The sequence below is a fragment of the Homarus americanus genome, unplaced genomic scaffold, assembly GCF_018991925.1.
Source record: "Homarus americanus isolate GMGI-L3 unplaced genomic scaffold, GMGI_Hamer_2.0 scaffold45698, whole genome shotgun sequence".
Classification (NCBI taxonomy): Eukaryota; Metazoa; Arthropoda; class Malacostraca; order Decapoda; family Nephropidae; genus Homarus; species Homarus americanus.
In genome coordinates, this window is record NW_024735554.1 from 4,512,689 (window position 1) to 4,530,125 (window position 17,437).

Here is a 17,437-nt window from a genome sequence, read left to right on the forward strand (position 1 = left end):
TCTAGTAATTAACGCTTTTATGGATGAATTACTGTGGGTTTTGTTTTTTAGTCGAGTATAGAATTAATCCGTTGAGAAGGGTCCAGTGAGGAGCGTCCCTAGCTAGCCGTTGGAGTCGAGTGATGGAGCCACTTGGTCCAAGAGCTGGGTGGCGGGGAATGGATAACACTGCCATTTACGCCCCATTGACCACCAGGAGGCACGGGTCTCTCTCTTCTCTCTCTCTCCTGCTACCAAATGGCCTCGATACTCTACTGAGACTGTATCGATGTATATATATATATATGCATTACGTTAAATCCACTTCAGGGTGTTAAGATGTGTGAAATGTATCGCTCGGAGCTTCATAACATTCGGCAGAGGAAAATGAAGCCAATGGGGGTGAAGTGAGCCAAAGAAAATGGGTATTATGTGAGGAGGGACTTATCGGTTACTGCCAGGTGGGGGTGTGGGGGTGGAGGAGAGAGGGTGAAGAGGAAGGAGGGGGGACAAAGAGAGGGAGGGAGAGAGAGTGGGGAATAGGAAGGGAAGGAGGAAAGAGAGAGAAGAGGGAAGGAGAGAGAGAGAAGCACAACAACACTGGCAGAACATAACTTGAGAACCGTTTGATGCTGAAAGTTGTCTTATGAGCTAACACTACCATGACAGCCACCACTATTGTTGGGGTGAGTGGGGGAGAGGGGAGGGGGGAGAGGGGTGAGTGGGGGAGAGGGGTGGGGGGGAGGGGTGAGTGGGGAGAGGGGTGGGGGGGAGGGGTGGGGGGAGAGGAGTGGGGAAATTGAGACTGAGACAGGGAGGAGAGGGAGAGAGACATAGAAGAGAGGTTGGGGGGGTGAGGTAAGATAGAAAAGGAGATGATAAGAGAGAAACGAAGAGAAGAGAAAGAAAACAGAAGGGCAGATGAATGTTAGTTGTCCGTAGGTGGCTACACTGTTATTGACACTCGTAACTTTACCCACCTCTCTCTCTCTTTCTCTTTATATCTGTCTTTCTTTCTTTATCTCTCCACTCTTCCTCTGTCTCCCTCCTTCTCTCACTAAACCTCATCGTGAGAAAGACTCCAGATCACAGACACTCGATACTGCTCTTAGCCATCTGATAACATAGCCAGTAGTTCTCACCACAATGGATACCTCACTCAGCAGATGGGGGGGGGAAGAGAGAGAGAGAGGGGGGGGGGGGTGAAGTAAACAAACCACGTATTATTACCATGAACGTCAAGAAACCACGTCCCACCACCACCACGCACTCACTACCACCACGTACCACTACTCACAATACGTCCCACCACCACCACGTACCACCACCACCACGTACCACTACCACCACGTACCACTACCACCACGTCCCACCACCACCACGTACCACCACCACTCACGTCCCACCACCACCACGTACCACCACCACCACGTCCCACCACCACCACGTACCACTACCACCACGTCCCACCACCACCACGTACCACTACCACCACGTACCACTCACCACCACGTACCACTCACCACCACGTCCCACCACCACCACGTACCACCACCTCCCACCACCACCCGTACCACTACCACCACGTCCCACCACCACCACGTACCACTACCACACGTCCCACCACCACCACGTACCACTACCAACGTCCCACCACCACCACGTACCACTACCACCACGTCCCACCACCACCACGTACCACCACCACCACGTCCCACCACCACCACGTCCCACCACCACCACCACGTCCCACCACCACCACGTACCACCACCACTACCACACATACTTTCATAACATTTGGAAAATCAAATTTATTCAGGAAAACAGCCAGAATTATTGTTTATTTATTAAATGACTCTTCAATTATAAACTCACATTCTTCATCATTATTTCAGATTTTTTTTAAAGCCTTTATTTCCGACATTGAATTCACGCCTCAGTTCTGTAAGCGATGTTACAGATGATAATTACAGTATATCATTATTACAGTCTATAGCTTCTTATATTAACACTTAAGATAATTATATTGTTAAGTTGATATATAATTATCGGGTAATAGTGTTATAAGTGTGTATTAATAACTAACTTTAAATTATAATGGTATTTACTAGAGCGAATAATTCATAAGACTATTTTAGAACTGCTAGACACAGATGAAATAAAATAATAATAATAATAATGTTTGGTTTTGATGCTTCGACTCTCTCTCTCGTCATCTGTTAGTGCTTCTTGCATTTCTTTCCCTTCTCTCTTCTTCTTGTGGTCATCATCATCGTCGTCGTCGCTGTAGGAGAAGATGGGGAGGTTGGCCACGTCAGGAGGCATCTGTTGTATACACGCTGACCGCACACACGTCAGGAAGCTCGCTATCTGAAGGAGGGAGAGGAACGTGTGTGTGTAGTGAGGACGATTTGGTTGTTTACAATGTGGTGGGTACTAACACACTCACTCTCGTTAATATACTCTGTAGCACACACTTAGTACAGGTACACCCTACAGGTAAATACTACAGGTACACACTGAGTAAATACTACAGGTACACACTAAGTACCACACACTACAGGTACACTACAGGTACACACACAACAGGTACACACTACGAGTTAAAATACTACAGGTACACCCTACAGGTAAATACTACAGGTACACACTACAGGTACACACTACAGGTACACACTACAGGTACACACAACAGGTACACTACAGGTAAATACTACAGGTACACCCTACAGGTAAACACCACAGGTATCCTTGGCTCTCGTCTCAATTAATTGCAAAAGAAAAATCATCGACCAGTTTTTATCAGATTTGGCGCAACACTCTTCCTCCTCTTCCCCCCTTCTCCTTGTCTCCTTCCTCTCTCTTCTCTTATTTTGTCCTTTCCTTCTCCTCCTCCCACCACCACTACTACCACCACCACCACCACCACTACTACCACTACAAACATCACCACCACCACTACTACCACTACTACCACTACAAACATCACCACCACCACTACTACCATCACCACTACTACTCTTGTGTCAGAACTCACCTGTGGCCAAGGACTCACCTGGAGGTTCTCTGGTTCAGGGCACTGGGTGACGGCGGCGGCGATGGTGTCGATCACGAGGGGGTGTGTTGAGAAGGTCTCCTGCTGCAGCCTAGTGACCATGGCTGCCCGGTCCAGCATCCCGTTCATTGTTACCTGAGGCGGCAGTGGCTCTTGTCAACACAGATATAACCTAACCTAACCAAACCTAACCTTTACGTGATACAGGTATTGATTTTAATGTTTCTGTGTACAAGTGTGTGTGTTTGTTGCTTCACTGACTGGTAAACATCACTCACCAGACCACCGGCAGTCAAGACACAGCGACGGAGCTTAAGAGTGGTGGCTGGGTCGCTTGTGATGCGGTCCACGATGGTCTCCGGGTGACCAGACGCGAAAGCCGGGCCTGCAATACGTATAACCTGAACTTGCAACACACGTAATGTAACCTGTACTTGCGTAACACTGACAACTCACCAAGCATGGGCCACTCACCAAGCCTAAACAACTCACCAAGCATGGGCCACTCACTAAACATGGGCGTTAACCAAGCTTGGGCCACTCACCTAGCATATTCCACTCGCTTAGCATGGGCCACTCACCAAGCCTAAACCACTCATCAAGCATGGGCCACTCACCAAGCCTAAACCACTCACCAAGCCTAAACCACTCACCAAGCATGGGCCACTCACCAAGCCTAAACCACTCATCAAGCATGGGCCACTCACCAAGCCTAAACCACTCATCAAGCATGGGCCACTCCAAGCCTAAACCACTCAAGCATGGGCCACTCACCAAGCCTAAACCTCACCAAGCATGGGCCACTCACCAAACTAACCCTCACCAGCATGGGCCACTCACCAAACCTAAACCACTCATCAAGCAATGGGCCACTCACCAAGCTAAACCACTCACAGAAGCTTGGCCCTCACCAGCCCTAAACCACTCACAAGCATGGGCCACTCACCAAGCCTAAACCACTCACGAAGCATGGGCCACTCCACCAGCCTAAACCACTCCCACCAAGCATGGGGCACTCACCAAGCCTAAACCACTCACGAAGCCTAAACCACTCACCGATCACAGGAACAATCTGGGTCTTCGGGATGCCAAGTGTTGTAGCACAGTCAGACACATCCTTCACGGGGCCGCTCTTGCCCTGGTAGCTCCTTCACCACTCCACACTTGGCGGCCCTGAACTGACATGATCCAGGGCCCAGGTTACCACACGCCGGGTCAGTACCTGTGTTGATTTATGTGATGACAGTGATTATAGGAACCTGTGGCCGGCCATATTGGATCCGTTCACTGGTGTAAAATTTGACTTTAATGTGGTTAATATATCCTGCCCATAACTCAATTACCCAACTGGACCATTTAAAAGGTTATTCATCAACAACAAAACGAGAAAGAGAGAGAGAATGTGAAAATAGAGAAAGCGAATGTTAAAAACGAGAGAGCGAGGAAAATAAATACGAAAAAAACTAAGGATGAAAGAAAGAGAGAGAGAAAAAGAGAGAGCTAAAGAAAGAAAGAATTTACCTGTTAAGACGAAAGCAGTAGAGCCTTGAAAGCAAGTCTCCATCATCATCATCCACAACATGACCCAAGTTGACCTCCCAGGCATGGTCGCCCTTCCCTGGGACGTGAAGGTCATCTGTGTGTAAACCAAAACACATTATCCTTTGACTCTTGTAGGTTAAATAGAATACTGTCCTTGAGGAATTGGGGCTTTTCACTTCAGTATTAATCTGTCTGTCATCACTATACAGGAACACGAAACAAAAGGTTAATATAGTTACCCAGAATATAACTTGTAGCGAGGGCCCAGAGGTGCGTCCGTCAGGTAACACAGTACACAGACAAATGACCCCGTGTAAGAACCTCCACTGTTTTATATCACTCGTGACTGCCTGTGACGTCAACACCCCGCCTTCCCCCCCTTACTCTCCGCCCCCCCACTCTCTCTCCTCTCTCCCTCAAAGATAAATTAAATATCTTATACATAATTTTTGTTCAGGTTCTTTCAGCTATATATTACCCCTTGACCCAACCTAAGTTAACCCTTTAAGTCCTGAAGGGTTAAATCATCGTCATCAAAGGGTTAAATAATCATCCTTAAAGGGTTAAACCATCGTCGTCAAAATATTAAACCATTGTCTTCAAAGGGTTAAACCATCATCCTTAAAGGGTTAAGTATGTTGGCCAAATTAATTTATATTTTCTCCATAACGACCATTATACTGGGATATTGTCTGGCAGTAGTTAGACAAATATACAATACAGCCTCAACTGACACACCCTAACTTACAATACCACAAAATACTCTTAATATCAACAACATTCAGTAGAGTGACTAATTAAAACACTCCAGATATGAATTAACGAAAAAACTAAATAAATATAGGTAGAAAATATCAGAAGACTTCACCATTATTTGCATTATCCTCTGTGTGTGTGAGCTGTCGTCAATACTGTTCAGATTTTTTGTTGTTAAGACGCATTTATGCCTCGTGAGACTCTTAAGCTCCACCTCTGGGTTTTAGTGAGTGTTCAGATAGGTGGTAGACGTGCCGGGAGATCACTCGTCAGGTTCACAGTCATTTGTGTCCCCGCGCATCAGGAGACTAACTTGTGCTTGGTGACTCGTTCGTTTACAAGTCAGGTTAGAGAGGGTCGTAGACTACCTGGATCATCTGACCTGACTTTATCCTTGTTTAGTTGTTTCATGTCCTTGTTTAGTTGTTATAGTCGGCTCTATGGTCGTCTTTCCTTACCGATTGATTTTGTTCCATCGAGAGTTTAGTTCCGTGACTAAAAGAAGTTCACTCCACACGTTCTTCACTCCACACGTTCTTCACTCCACTCGTTCTTCACTCCACACGTTCTTCACTCCACTCCACACGTTCTTCACTCCACACGTTCTTCACTCCACACGTTCTTCACTCCACACATTCTCCACTCCACACACTCTTCAGTCCACACAGACATCACCAAGCAGTCCTGGAAAACGCTAACCTTCCACACCCCTCCACCTCCACACCCTTCCCCCCTCCACACCCCCTTCCCCTCCACCCCCCCTCCCCCTCCACCTCCCCCCTCCACACCCTCCACAACCCCCCCTCCCCTCTAAAATATAATATAATGAGGTTGTTTGATGTACGCTAGTCTTTAATGAACTATGATACTAAAATCCCGTAGGTATATACACACTAACCTGCAGCGGCGGTTACACTACGGTTCGCTGACTAGACCCGGTGTAGCAGACGTCAAGCACTCTAGGTTGGCTGAGCTCTAGAGTGCACGGTGCCTGAGGGTGAAACACACTCTAGAATAATCTGCACCTAGGCATCGTTCACTCTAGTGTTTTCACCATAGTTGAGTGCATCTCGCTTGGTGGTAAAATGAACTGTAGTGCAAAATTCAGAACTCATCAATTTTTATTTCTGAGTATTAGAGTTTTATTTAGGCATAATATTGGTGAATGCAAAAAAAGTGTGTGTGTGTGTGTGTGTGTGTGTGTGTGTGTGTTAGGAAATATGTCATGTTAGGTTTACCTCATCCCTTTATTAACTCTACAGTATAATTGAACTTAATAAACTCCCTTGTTGAATATTCAGTAGAGTTAATATTTAATCCTAGTTGTTTAAGTCAATAGAGTTATTTCAGTTATTGAGGTAATATTACGTATAGTGAATAGATCATTTTCACGCCGAGAGTTCAGTATTCAATAGGAATTACCTTACAAAAGACACTATTACTAATTTTTCTTTTTTTCCTCTTAATTTCTTTCATCTGTAAACCTTCTGAGGAATCTACTGTTCCTTTATGACATATTGTGGTGGTCACGTTTTTTGATCCGATAAGGTGCCGTGTAACCCCTGTCAACACGCGCCAGTCACTAAGGCAAGACACACAAAGGAAGGCTTTACATATGATTGGTTTATATTTATGTCGAGAGGGGCGTGGTCACAGAAACTTCTACCAATAACAGAATGTGTACATCTTGACATGGCAGTTTCTCATTGGTTAGCTTGATATAGGCCACTCCCCGTCCAGCTTTGAGGTACTGTATATAGAACGAGTCTTGGGGTTTATTTTACTTGATGATTGCAAGCTCCAGGTGAAACTCTCTATAGTCTCTGTTATATATTGTGTAAATTTTATGTAAATAATGTTTTTATGGTGCCAGAAGGGGTTAAATACAGCGTTTGTTTTACAGGTGGTGGTGTAAGATGCAGGTATTGGTGTTAGCGATGGTGGTGGTGGGGGGGGGTGCGTCCTCCCTCACCCCTCCCGGCCCACCTGCCTCACCCTGGATGGACAGTGAGTATACCTTCCTCACCTTCCTCATCTCATTAACCTTCCCCATCTCACCTCACAGAACATGACCTCTTTACCAAGCCATTTTTTGACCTTCCCTGACCTCTTGCAGCGTCCTTGTGCCCGACGACGGACTCCTTGACCCTGTGCCAGATGAGGAAGGTCGAGTGTGGGGGTCTGAACCAGCTGTTGTCCCCGCCAGGTGGAGTACTTCATGCCATCACCACCTGTGCCAACGCTACCAGCCTCACACTCCCTCCACGCTTCTTCATGTCTATAGGTATGTGTACAGGTGTGTGTGTGTGTGTGTGAGTGAGGACAGTCTAATGACGATGGTGGAGAGAGAGAGAGAGAGAGAGAGAGCACCAACTACCCCATTCACCCTCCCTCACCCTCTTCAGGAATGGCGTTCGTACATGGTCAACCTGAGTCGCTGGCTGACCACGTCACCTCTGACCCCACAGACTCTACCGCCCTCCGCCGCTGTGTCCTCAACGCCACCGGATTAGTAAGTTACACGCCTCTCTCTTCATTCTTTCAACGCCAGCAGCCTGATCTTTCAACGATAACAGCATGACCTTTCAACGTTGACAAGCTTATATTTTGAACGTTGTTTTTATTATTGCTTCAACGCTGTTGCTCTGATTCATTCAACGCTGATTCCTTGACCTCTTCAATCTAACTTCCCTGACTTCTTTCAACGCCAATAGCCTTTTTTAATGCCGACTGTCTAGTCTTTCATAACTAGCAATCTGAATCTTCAACGCTATTATCTCGATGTTTGAACGTTAACTGGGTGAGTTTTCAACTCTAATAGCATGAAATCCAACGCTGATAACCAGAATTTCAATGCTAAAAGCTTTATTGCCAACGCTAAATGTCTTAACTTTCACCTTCAGCAGCCTGGACTTTCAACGCTAACAACCTATCTTGTTTAGTGCTACAAAAAAGCTCAAATATCAACGTTAAAAGCCAGACTTCTTAACCTTTGACCTGTCTTGACCTCGGCAGCTGGACCCGGAGACACTGACCCTCAACCGCAGCGCCGTGGCCACAAGTGCACGCGGTCTCCTGGCCTCCCCGGAGCTTGGAGACGCCGTGGCCTCCAGCGTACAGACTTGCCCTGAACCTGTGGCGTTCAGCGTGGAGAACTTCTTGTCGTGTGTGAAGGCAGCGTGTATTACCAACGCCGACAAGTCCCCCTTAGTGAGTCGAGCCAAGGGCGTCCTCTCCTCTTCCCCGACGAAGGATCCTGCCCCTGCCCATAAGTCACTCTTCAAGGCGCCCGTCCTCCTGCCCTTCTTGAGCCCTTAAGATCCTCCCTATGGCCCAGGCGTCACACCCTCGGCTCCGTCACACCCTCGGCTAAGACATACTCCATAAAGCTGCATTACGTTTTCTGTGGTGAAATAGAATCGGGCGCCAAGATGTCCCATTTCCTCTGACGTGGGTGACACCGCTATCAACTTTTCCTCAGGCGACACCATCCTCTCTTATGTCTGTCTGTCTGTCTGTAAACACGGACGACAATTGTGTTTACGTAAAATATTGTTTGTGAGTGTTGTTAAAGATGCCACTAATTCCTTTATATCCAGTTATTTTGTAATAAAGTTGTTATTATTATGTTGTTATTTTTTTTATTATTATTTTTTATTATTTTTATTATTGTTGTGGTTTTTGTTATTATTATTATTGTAGTTATTATTATTATTATTAGTAATAGTCGTTAAAAGAAGCAGTTACAGTAGTAGTAGTAGGATTAATAGTAGTAGTAGCCCCAATACTAATACAACAGTGATAGTAATAGTCCAATTTTAACCATTTGATGAAGATAAACCATTTATGTGTTGTGTTACCTTACATCACTCGCCACTGTCACGCCGTGTTGGCAAGTGTTCAACCTCGTGTACTGAATGACTTGAATACAAAAAATGAATATTAGGAAAATTATTGTTATTTTTTTACATTTATTCCCAGTTTTAACTTTCAAGGAGAGACAAAGTTATTTATTCCCAGTGTGAGTGTAATTTTGGAGGCCATCTTAATTAAATCAGTGATAATTTATTGTATATTAGGTGATTATTTGGCACCCCAGCTTATTTCACCTGATGATTAGGTACACCAGCTTATTTCACCTGGTTATTAGGTACCCCAGCTTATTTCACCTGATGATTAGGCACCCCAGCTTATTTCACCTGATTAGGCACCCCAGCTTATTTCACCTGGTTATTAGGTACCCCAGCTTATTTTACCTGGTTATTAGGTACCCCAGCTTATTTCACCTGGTTATTAGGTACCCCAGCTTATTTCACCTGATGATTAGGCACCCCAGCTTATTTCACCTGGTTATTAGGTACCCCAGCTTATTTCACCTGATGATTAGGCACCTCAGCTTATTTCACCTGATGATTAGGCACCCCAGCTTATTTCACATGCTGATTAGGTACCCCAGCTTATTTCACCTGATGATTAGGTACCCTAAAGCTATCCTAACCTAACCTAACCTAACCTTAGCTCCTTCAATATGCTGTCGCTTCTGTGTTGAATAAAATAGACGTTACCTAAATACTCTACTGAAGGTGGCGTGCCCGTACTGAAGGTGGCGTGCTCGTACTGAAGGTGGCGTGCTCCTGAAGGTGGCGTGCCCGTACTGAAGATGGCGTGCCCGTACTGAAGGTGGTACTGAAGGTGGCGTGCCTACTGAAGGTGGCGTGCCCGTACTGAAGGTGGCGTGCCCGTACTGAAGGTGGCGTGCCCGTACTGAAGGTGTTAATGGCGTAGTGGAGAGCCGAAATGATTCAGGCTGTGGTGTGAGGTCTTGTGGCAGTTAAGGATACCATTGTGGTTTGAGGAGGATGGGCGTGCACTGTGGTTTGAGGAGGATGGGCGTGCACTGTGGATCAAGAATGAGGATGGGCGTGCACTGTGGATCAAGAATGAGGATGGGCGTTCACTGTGGTTTCAGGAGGATGGGCGTGCACTCTGGATCAAGAATGAGGATGGGCGTGCACTGTGGATCAAAATTATGAGGATGGGCGTGCACTCTGGATCAAGAATGAGGATGGGCGTGCACTGTGGATCAAGAATGAGGATGGGCATGCACTCTGGATCAAATGAGGATGGGCGTGCTCTGGATCAAGAATGAGGATGGGCGTGCTCTGGATCAAATGAGGATGGGCATCTGGATCAGAATGAAGATGGGCGTGCACTCTGGATCAAGAATGAGGATGGGCGTGCACTGTGGATCAAGAATGAGGATGGGCGTGCACTGTGGATCAAGAATGAGGATGGGCGTGCACTGTTGATCAAGAATGAGGATGGGCGTGCACTGTGGATCAAGAATGAGGATGGGCGTGCACTCTGGATCAAGAATGAGGATGGGCGTGCACTCTGGATCAAGAATGAGGATGGGCGTGCACTGTGGATCAAGAATGAGGATGGGCGTGCACTGTGGATCAAGAATGAGGAGGACCATGCACTCACGATGAACCAGAAGAAATATCACAATACCATCTCTTAAATATACCATCTCTCCCCGTCATTACAGAATCAATCCAATACACAGTGGCTTTAGCAAGATCACCTCCCACTCATAGAAGAGACCAGTGACGGGGTATAAGTGTAAGTATAAGTATAGGTCTCCTTATTCTCCAGAACCTATTGATTCTACTAACTCAAGAAACCTATATCAGGGAGCTCGTAAGGTCCAGCCATGACACCGAACCTTTGCCGTCAGAGTGTGGATGACTGTCTAACACGCCCTAGGAGACACACTGGAGACGTTATTAACTTTGCTCGGTTCTCTTAATTAATATATCTTCCTGATCTTAATTTTGTATCATATTGTATTTTAAACCCGTGAAGATAAATTTTGGGGGTGAGTGTATACCTGTGTTGTATCCAGGTGTCAATAAGATTACCTCATCTCTCAGTTAACTTAACCTATCATGTCTGGTATTGAGGCAGAGATGAAAGAAGATAAAGAAAGGAATAGAGAGAAGCGAGAGTGAACAATGAATAGTAAATTGGGATTAGAATGAGGTAAGGTAGAGACATTGATAAAGAAACTGAGATTGTAGTAAAAAGATGAATAGGATGATTGAGAGAGAGAGAGAGAGAGAGAAAAGAAAGATAGATGGAAGGTGTGTTTTGTGTATGTATGTGTGTCACTACATTGTGTGTGTGTATGTGTGTGTGATTTGTTTGTGTGTGTCTGCATACGTGTATGTTTGTGTATTATGTAGGTGAGTGTAACTAAATTTTGTGTGTGATGTGTATGTATGAATTTACGTGTGTATGTGTATGTATGTGTTGTCCACTAGTGAGTGTGTTTGTGGTTCCTGTGTATGTATGTCTGTATGTGTAACTTAGTATGCCAACTTGTACAGGTATATACAGTATATGTATAAAATCTATGTATATTATTTAAGAACACTTAGTTATACATTTTTATATCACTTTAGTCCTACAGACATCTACTCACCATCTTACCTAACCTTCTGCAGCAGGTGACGGGACGCCTGCTTCGTGACGTTCAACACCTTCGTCAGATTATTGTTCCGCTGGGTGTTGAGGTCGGCCGCGTCATCAAACAAAGGACAATCGCTTGGCGCATCATGGCCGCCTGACTGACGGCTGGTATATAAACTTTCCCACTAGTTCAGCTTCTCTAGTTACTCATAGGTTCTCAGAGAAGGTGAGTTGGGTCCCTGTGTATTCTCTCGTTGATTCCCTAGTTTCAGTAATTAGTGTTTATATATTACTCACAAAACGTCATATCTAATTAGACGTCTATATTAACCTTGTGACGATACCAAATGGCTTTAATTATTTCATCAAGATGGTTCGTACCTACTGAATTACCCTCCTTGTTTATATTGTGTTGCAGTTAATGGTAGTGTTGCAAGATAGCTTATATTATCACCTTGTGTTGCAGGATGGAGCGAGTAGTGTTGTTGGTCCTGGCGCTGGTAGGGATGGTCAGCCCTATGCCCTCTGGCGCCTCCCCATGGGCGGTGCGGTGTAAGTACCTCCTAGCCTAACCTCACCTCCTACCCCCCTTATGGACAGTGTGTGTCTCAGTGTTCATATGTGATGTGTCTCAGTGTTCATGTGTTTTATATTTCTGTTCATGTATTATGTAATCCCTAGCGTCCCTGTGTAGCCCCGGTGACCCCCCTGCAGTGTGCCAGCTGAAGAAGAGTAAGTGTGTGCCCATCAGCAAGGCTCTGATAGGTCCTGCAGGTCCCGTTAACAGCGTCCTCACCTGCGCCAACACCACCGGCGTCGTCCCTGATCCCTTATTCTTCATGGGAATTGGTCAGTACCTTGTTCTCCTCGGGCATCACTCTACCCTTTTCTTGGGCGTCCCTCAGTACCCACTTCTAAGCATCGATCAGTAATTCTTGGGCTTATAATATAACATAAAGAGTTCAAGGCAGGTATAATGTTTTTAACTCTCAAATGTTTCAGAACTGTCAAACATAAGCAAAACTTTTCCAAGGCGGTAAACCATTCAGGGAAATATAATGTTTTAGGGAGGATCTGTTTTCTTCTAAATTATCTCAATATTCCCATAAGTTTTGAACCCTCTCTTAAATCTCACGTAAGAACTCATAACTTTACCAATAGTTTCAAATTTATTGAAGTTTCTTTCCAAATGCACCACTGCATGCTTGAGAGTTTCAGACATTCCCAAAACGCTCCAAGTCTTTCAGAATGTCCAAATCTGTACCTGTGTTTATATCTTTCTAAAAGTCTATATATTTGTTGGACATTCAAACTATTTATTCACATTTCAAATATTTTAGGAAGCATCAAAGTCATTCTCATATTCAGTCAAAATTTCCGGCTCTTTGACGGTCCAAAAATTTCCCATCCCATCGTAAGTTGTGACGTCCCAAGGTATCTATCTCCAAGCGTCACACCTTTATTATGTTCCTCACACATCTCCATCACTCTGCTCCCCAGGTATGGCCTTCGCACAAGGTAACCCTGAAACCCTGGTTGACCACGTGACCTCTGACCCCTCTGCCTCCATCGCCATCCGTCGCTGTGTCTTCAATGCTACCGGCTTAGTGAGTTAACCCCCACCCCTCACATCATGATCTTTACTGATCTAACAGTTTAATCGCCATACTTAATCACCTTAACCCTGCATCAAGCCATCGTACAACATAATCAAGACCCTTATCCATCTACAGGCTAATCCTGACCTAACCCTGAACCGGACCGCCGTTGCCGCTAGAGTGACTTCGGCCCTGGTGACTCCTACTATGGTTGCTGCTGTGGCCGCTGTTATTCCATTCTGCCCTGAACCAGTAGACTACAGACTTACTGACTTAATAACCTGCTTGGAGACGGCCTGCATGAACAGCGTTCCTGTGTCTCCGTTCATGGCCATGGGGGCCTCATTCGGTGCTGCCAAGACCCCCTCAGGATTTTCGCCTGTCTCACCAACAAGGACCAACATGCTCTCTATGGGGTACTTTGGAGCTCCTTAACTTGTATTTGTTGTTGGTAGTGCCTCCTTACTTACTCATAACCCCTTGCTAGTCACTAATAGCCCTTAGTCACTCACTACCTCTTGCTAGCCCCATTTTGCCTGCCTCACTCATAACACCTATGTTTATAGGCGTTACCTGCTTGTAGCCCCCCCCCCACCCACCTCCTTTTATATCCTCCTAACTGACTTATAGTTTTCTCCTCTGTACTTGTAACATTCTCATTTACTCAGAACCCCATTTTTGTTGTAGAATCGTCACCTCTTAGCCTCTGTCTCCTTGCTTACAACATTTTTTTTCTCTCGGCTTGTACTTCTACCTCTCTTTCTTTCCACTTCCTCCCTCCAAGCTTATACCCTACAATCTCCACCATTCCTTCCAGTTTGTAATAATTTGCGCCCTGTTAAAAAACCGTGAGATCAGTTCAACACTAAAATCAATAAGTATTGGAAATTATATATAAACAGTATCAATTCGGCTTCTTAAGTTCTTGAAATATCGCATCATCAATACAGAACATTGCTTCGTAGTCATAATTAATCATTCAAACACAGCAGGATAAAAAAAATAGATGGAAAACAGAGAAAATCGTAATACTGTGCATATATATTAATAAAAAAATCAAGTATATATAGGAATTAGTTTTTAAACCCGTTCATTGTCAATAGTCTCCAGAATTTGGTGGACGAGAGGTAATTGTGTATTTCCTCGTATGTCTGTAAATTATGAAGCGTTCCTTGCATATCTAACTATAGTATTGTGTTTTCTTCATCACAAACTATCAGTGATATAATACAATAAATCTATGGTGTTGATTGGCACAGTTGAGGAGTAAAAAAAAATAGAATGAATCTTCGCGCACTTTAGCTGTGGTCGTCAGCTCAGTAAACCATTGCCAACCGCTGAAAATTTCCTCAAGCTTCCCTAGCCTACACTCATACCACCAGCTTCTCTCTATAAACCTGCTACGCTCTGTTCATTAACGCAGCTCCTTGGTCACCCACCTTATTTATTGTTATAACATTAGACGGTTACGTTTTGATAACCTACAGAGTGAATATCTGAGTCATGGTGTATCTGGGTTATTCAGTTATTTCCACCTACCTGTGATCTATATTTGTTATTCTCAGATGATTGTTTACTCACTGACATAACGCACTGTAACATGTTGAGTCAGATTACTGAATACTGTATTATTAAACGTGTGAATAATGTTAAGAGGTGGTAACATCTAAAACACGAACAAAAGAATAACAATTGGTTTGTTTAAACATGATTGTATTTACTGTTTGTTTAGCGAGTGAGTGTATACATCAGTGAGCTGGGATAATGAACACACATCTTATTTGTACTTTTTGCTGGAAGATAAAGACATTGGTGACATCCTGTGAAACAATTGTTGTAATAAATCTTGATGGTGCATAGCTTTTGTGTGTATTTCTTTCATACTATAAAGGAGGTGAAGAGAAATAAAGAGAATGTTGGCAAGAATAAAACTTATTCATTAATGACAATCACTTGACATCATGACGTCAAAGGGTCAACAAAGCTTAAAGTCTGGTGGTCAAAACATCTCCCGACCACCACTAGCTCGACACACAAACCATAGGGTAGGTCGATTAGCCAAACAAAGAGCCTGTTTGTTTTTTAATCTATGCCTTGTTCTTGGTTTTAATAAGTTTTGGTGGTATTTATTACTTACAGATGGTTTTGATAATTTATAGTAGATTTGGAAAAGGCATATGATAGGGTGATCAGGAAAGCATTGTGGGAGGTATAACAAGTGGGAGGAAGGCTATTAAATGCAGTAAAAGCATTCACTGACAACAGTAGGAGTAAATGAGTAGTGAAACATTTGAAATAACTGTGGGTGTTAGACAGGGATGTGTTATGTCCCCATGGTGATAATAAGCTGTCTTACAGGGCTGCGCACATCTCACATCCTGATTATAAGGGAGCCAAGTTACCACTGGTGACTGCTTCTGTTTATGGTTGGGCTCTGAGCCTCTGATTCTAATGTGTTCAGACCACATATACGGGTCCAGGGGAGCCAAGGTGCCACTGCCTGTCTCTCTCACTTTGCTTAATGTTAATGAATTCTTCAAAACTTTCAATTGTAAAAGTAGAAAAGATTTCCATGCATTAAGATGAATTTAAACTTAGTTTTTGCCTTTAAGCATGAAGGATGTGTCTGGATCACTGATCAAAGCTTTTGTTTTTCAAGTTTGGCCTTTTTCACATTTATTTTTTTTAGGTTGAAAAGCGTCTAAGCGATTTCTAAATCATTCTGATTGTAATGTTTATTATTAATAGCATATTAAAAAGTTATATAAATGTCTAGAGATACCTAAAACATATTCAATTCAACAAGCATACTGCGAGGGGTAACCATTATAATAGCATTAAAAAATAAAAAAAAATGTTAAACCAGTGGTTTTTGCCATCGCTGCTTTAAAGCAAGATGTAAAACACTTTTCTGGATTTGAGTGTTACATTAGCGTTAGGGTGGTTAATCTTAAGGTGAAATAAGCTGGAGTGTCTAATCTTAGTGATCGAATTTCCTTAAGATTTTTTTATCTAAATAAAAAAGATAAAAACAAATTCTTCCTACAATGACTGGCTGTAAGAACTACCTATCAAAGTTGTAACTGCACGTTGCTGTAGCTTATTGTATTATGAAGCTTCAATACTGCATAAACAAGATAGAAATACTTACATTAAATTAGCTTATTTTAAGATATTTTTTTTGCTTGGATATAGTGAACTTATAATGTTATCATAATACAGTTCACTCAGAAGATATTGGTTTGTGCCATTATTCACTGTTTCTTTTTTTTTATAATTTATGTTTTCAATAGAATTTTTTTGAACCACCATGATTGTGTGTATTCCACTGATGAGTGATGACGCAGCTTATGCTTCCAAAGACAGGGCGCTGTACATTTAAATTTTGTCTTTGTCTTGAGAACGGTGTCTGGAGGGGGCGAGCGAGTAGGAAATAACTTGCAGGAGAGTTTACCATATCAAAGATTCCGTTCAAGAATACTCGTTATCTCAGAAGATTGTGTATACGATATCCAGATAATATATTTATGTTGTAAGTTTTACCATATTTAACTATAGAGTCTGACAGATAATAGGTGTGTAATAATAGCGCCAGAATAAAAGTAAAGTAAAAGGGTTAGTCGCAACATCGTAAAATATGTTTAAGCTTCCCCTAAATAATAAACGTTTTCTTTCGTAGCAGGAAATCCGACCTACATGACGTAATCATTATATTTATGGACTGTACTTAGCCTAAACAGATCCCACATCACAAACAAGATAGTTTTCACTGTGAATTCAGTAATTTATTAGTAATTAACTTTGCACACACAGGCAAATTTAAGGACGTAGGTGGTGACCCAGGGCATGTAAGCCCCTATACACTGATTCGATATCGGTGTCAGTGTTAGCGTGTGAGGTGTCGAGACTCACTACAGTTGAAGTAGCAGACAGAGTTCATAAGGACGTTAAAAAAAGTGAAACTGAGTACGTCGCTTTGAGATGCGCCAAGTTTAACATAGGAACAGTGAGTGGCTCTGGAAAAAAGACCTG

At 43.6% G+C, this 17,437-nt stretch overlaps 2 protein-coding genes and 1 long non-coding RNA gene across 3 annotated transcripts; 2 read left to right on the top strand and 1 right to left on the bottom strand.

Annotated features, from left to right (window-relative positions):
• Nucleotides 1–2,186: 2,186 nt before the first annotated feature.
• On the bottom strand, nucleotides 2,187–4,881 carry LOC121871286. Its single transcript, XR_006089859.1, has 6 exons — nucleotides 4,817–4,881; nucleotides 4,557–4,671; nucleotides 4,092–4,257; nucleotides 3,314–3,420; nucleotides 3,036–3,170; nucleotides 2,187–2,350 (listed from the first exon to the last, which is right to left on the bottom strand). It is a non-coding gene; the product is annotated as an uncharacterized LOC121871286 (long non-coding RNA).
• Nucleotides 4,882–7,181: 2,300 nt separating this feature from the next.
• LOC121871287 lies at nucleotides 7,182–9,009 on the top strand. The gene is made up of 4 exons (XM_042373505.1): nucleotides 7,182–7,340; nucleotides 7,450–7,617; nucleotides 7,739–7,845; nucleotides 8,349–9,009. Exons 1-4 carry the CDS (start codon nucleotides 7,250–7,252, stop codon nucleotides 8,649–8,651), a joined length of 669 nt encoding a protein of 222 aa, XP_042229439.1. The 5' UTR covers nucleotides 7,182–7,249; the 3' UTR covers nucleotides 8,652–9,009.
• A 2,919-nt stretch (nucleotides 9,010–11,928) lies between these two features.
• Nucleotides 11,929–15,264, top strand: LOC121871424. Its single transcript, XM_042373705.1, has 5 exons — nucleotides 11,929–12,033; nucleotides 12,274–12,359; nucleotides 12,489–12,656; nucleotides 13,308–13,414; nucleotides 13,541–15,264. The coding sequence occupies exons 2-5, from the start codon at nucleotides 12,275–12,277 to the stop codon at nucleotides 13,838–13,840; spliced, it is 660 nt and encodes a 219-aa protein (XP_042229639.1). The 5' UTR covers nucleotides 11,929–12,033; nucleotide 12,274; the 3' UTR covers nucleotides 13,841–15,264.
• The last annotated feature ends 2,173 nt before the right edge of the window (nucleotides 15,265–17,437 follow it).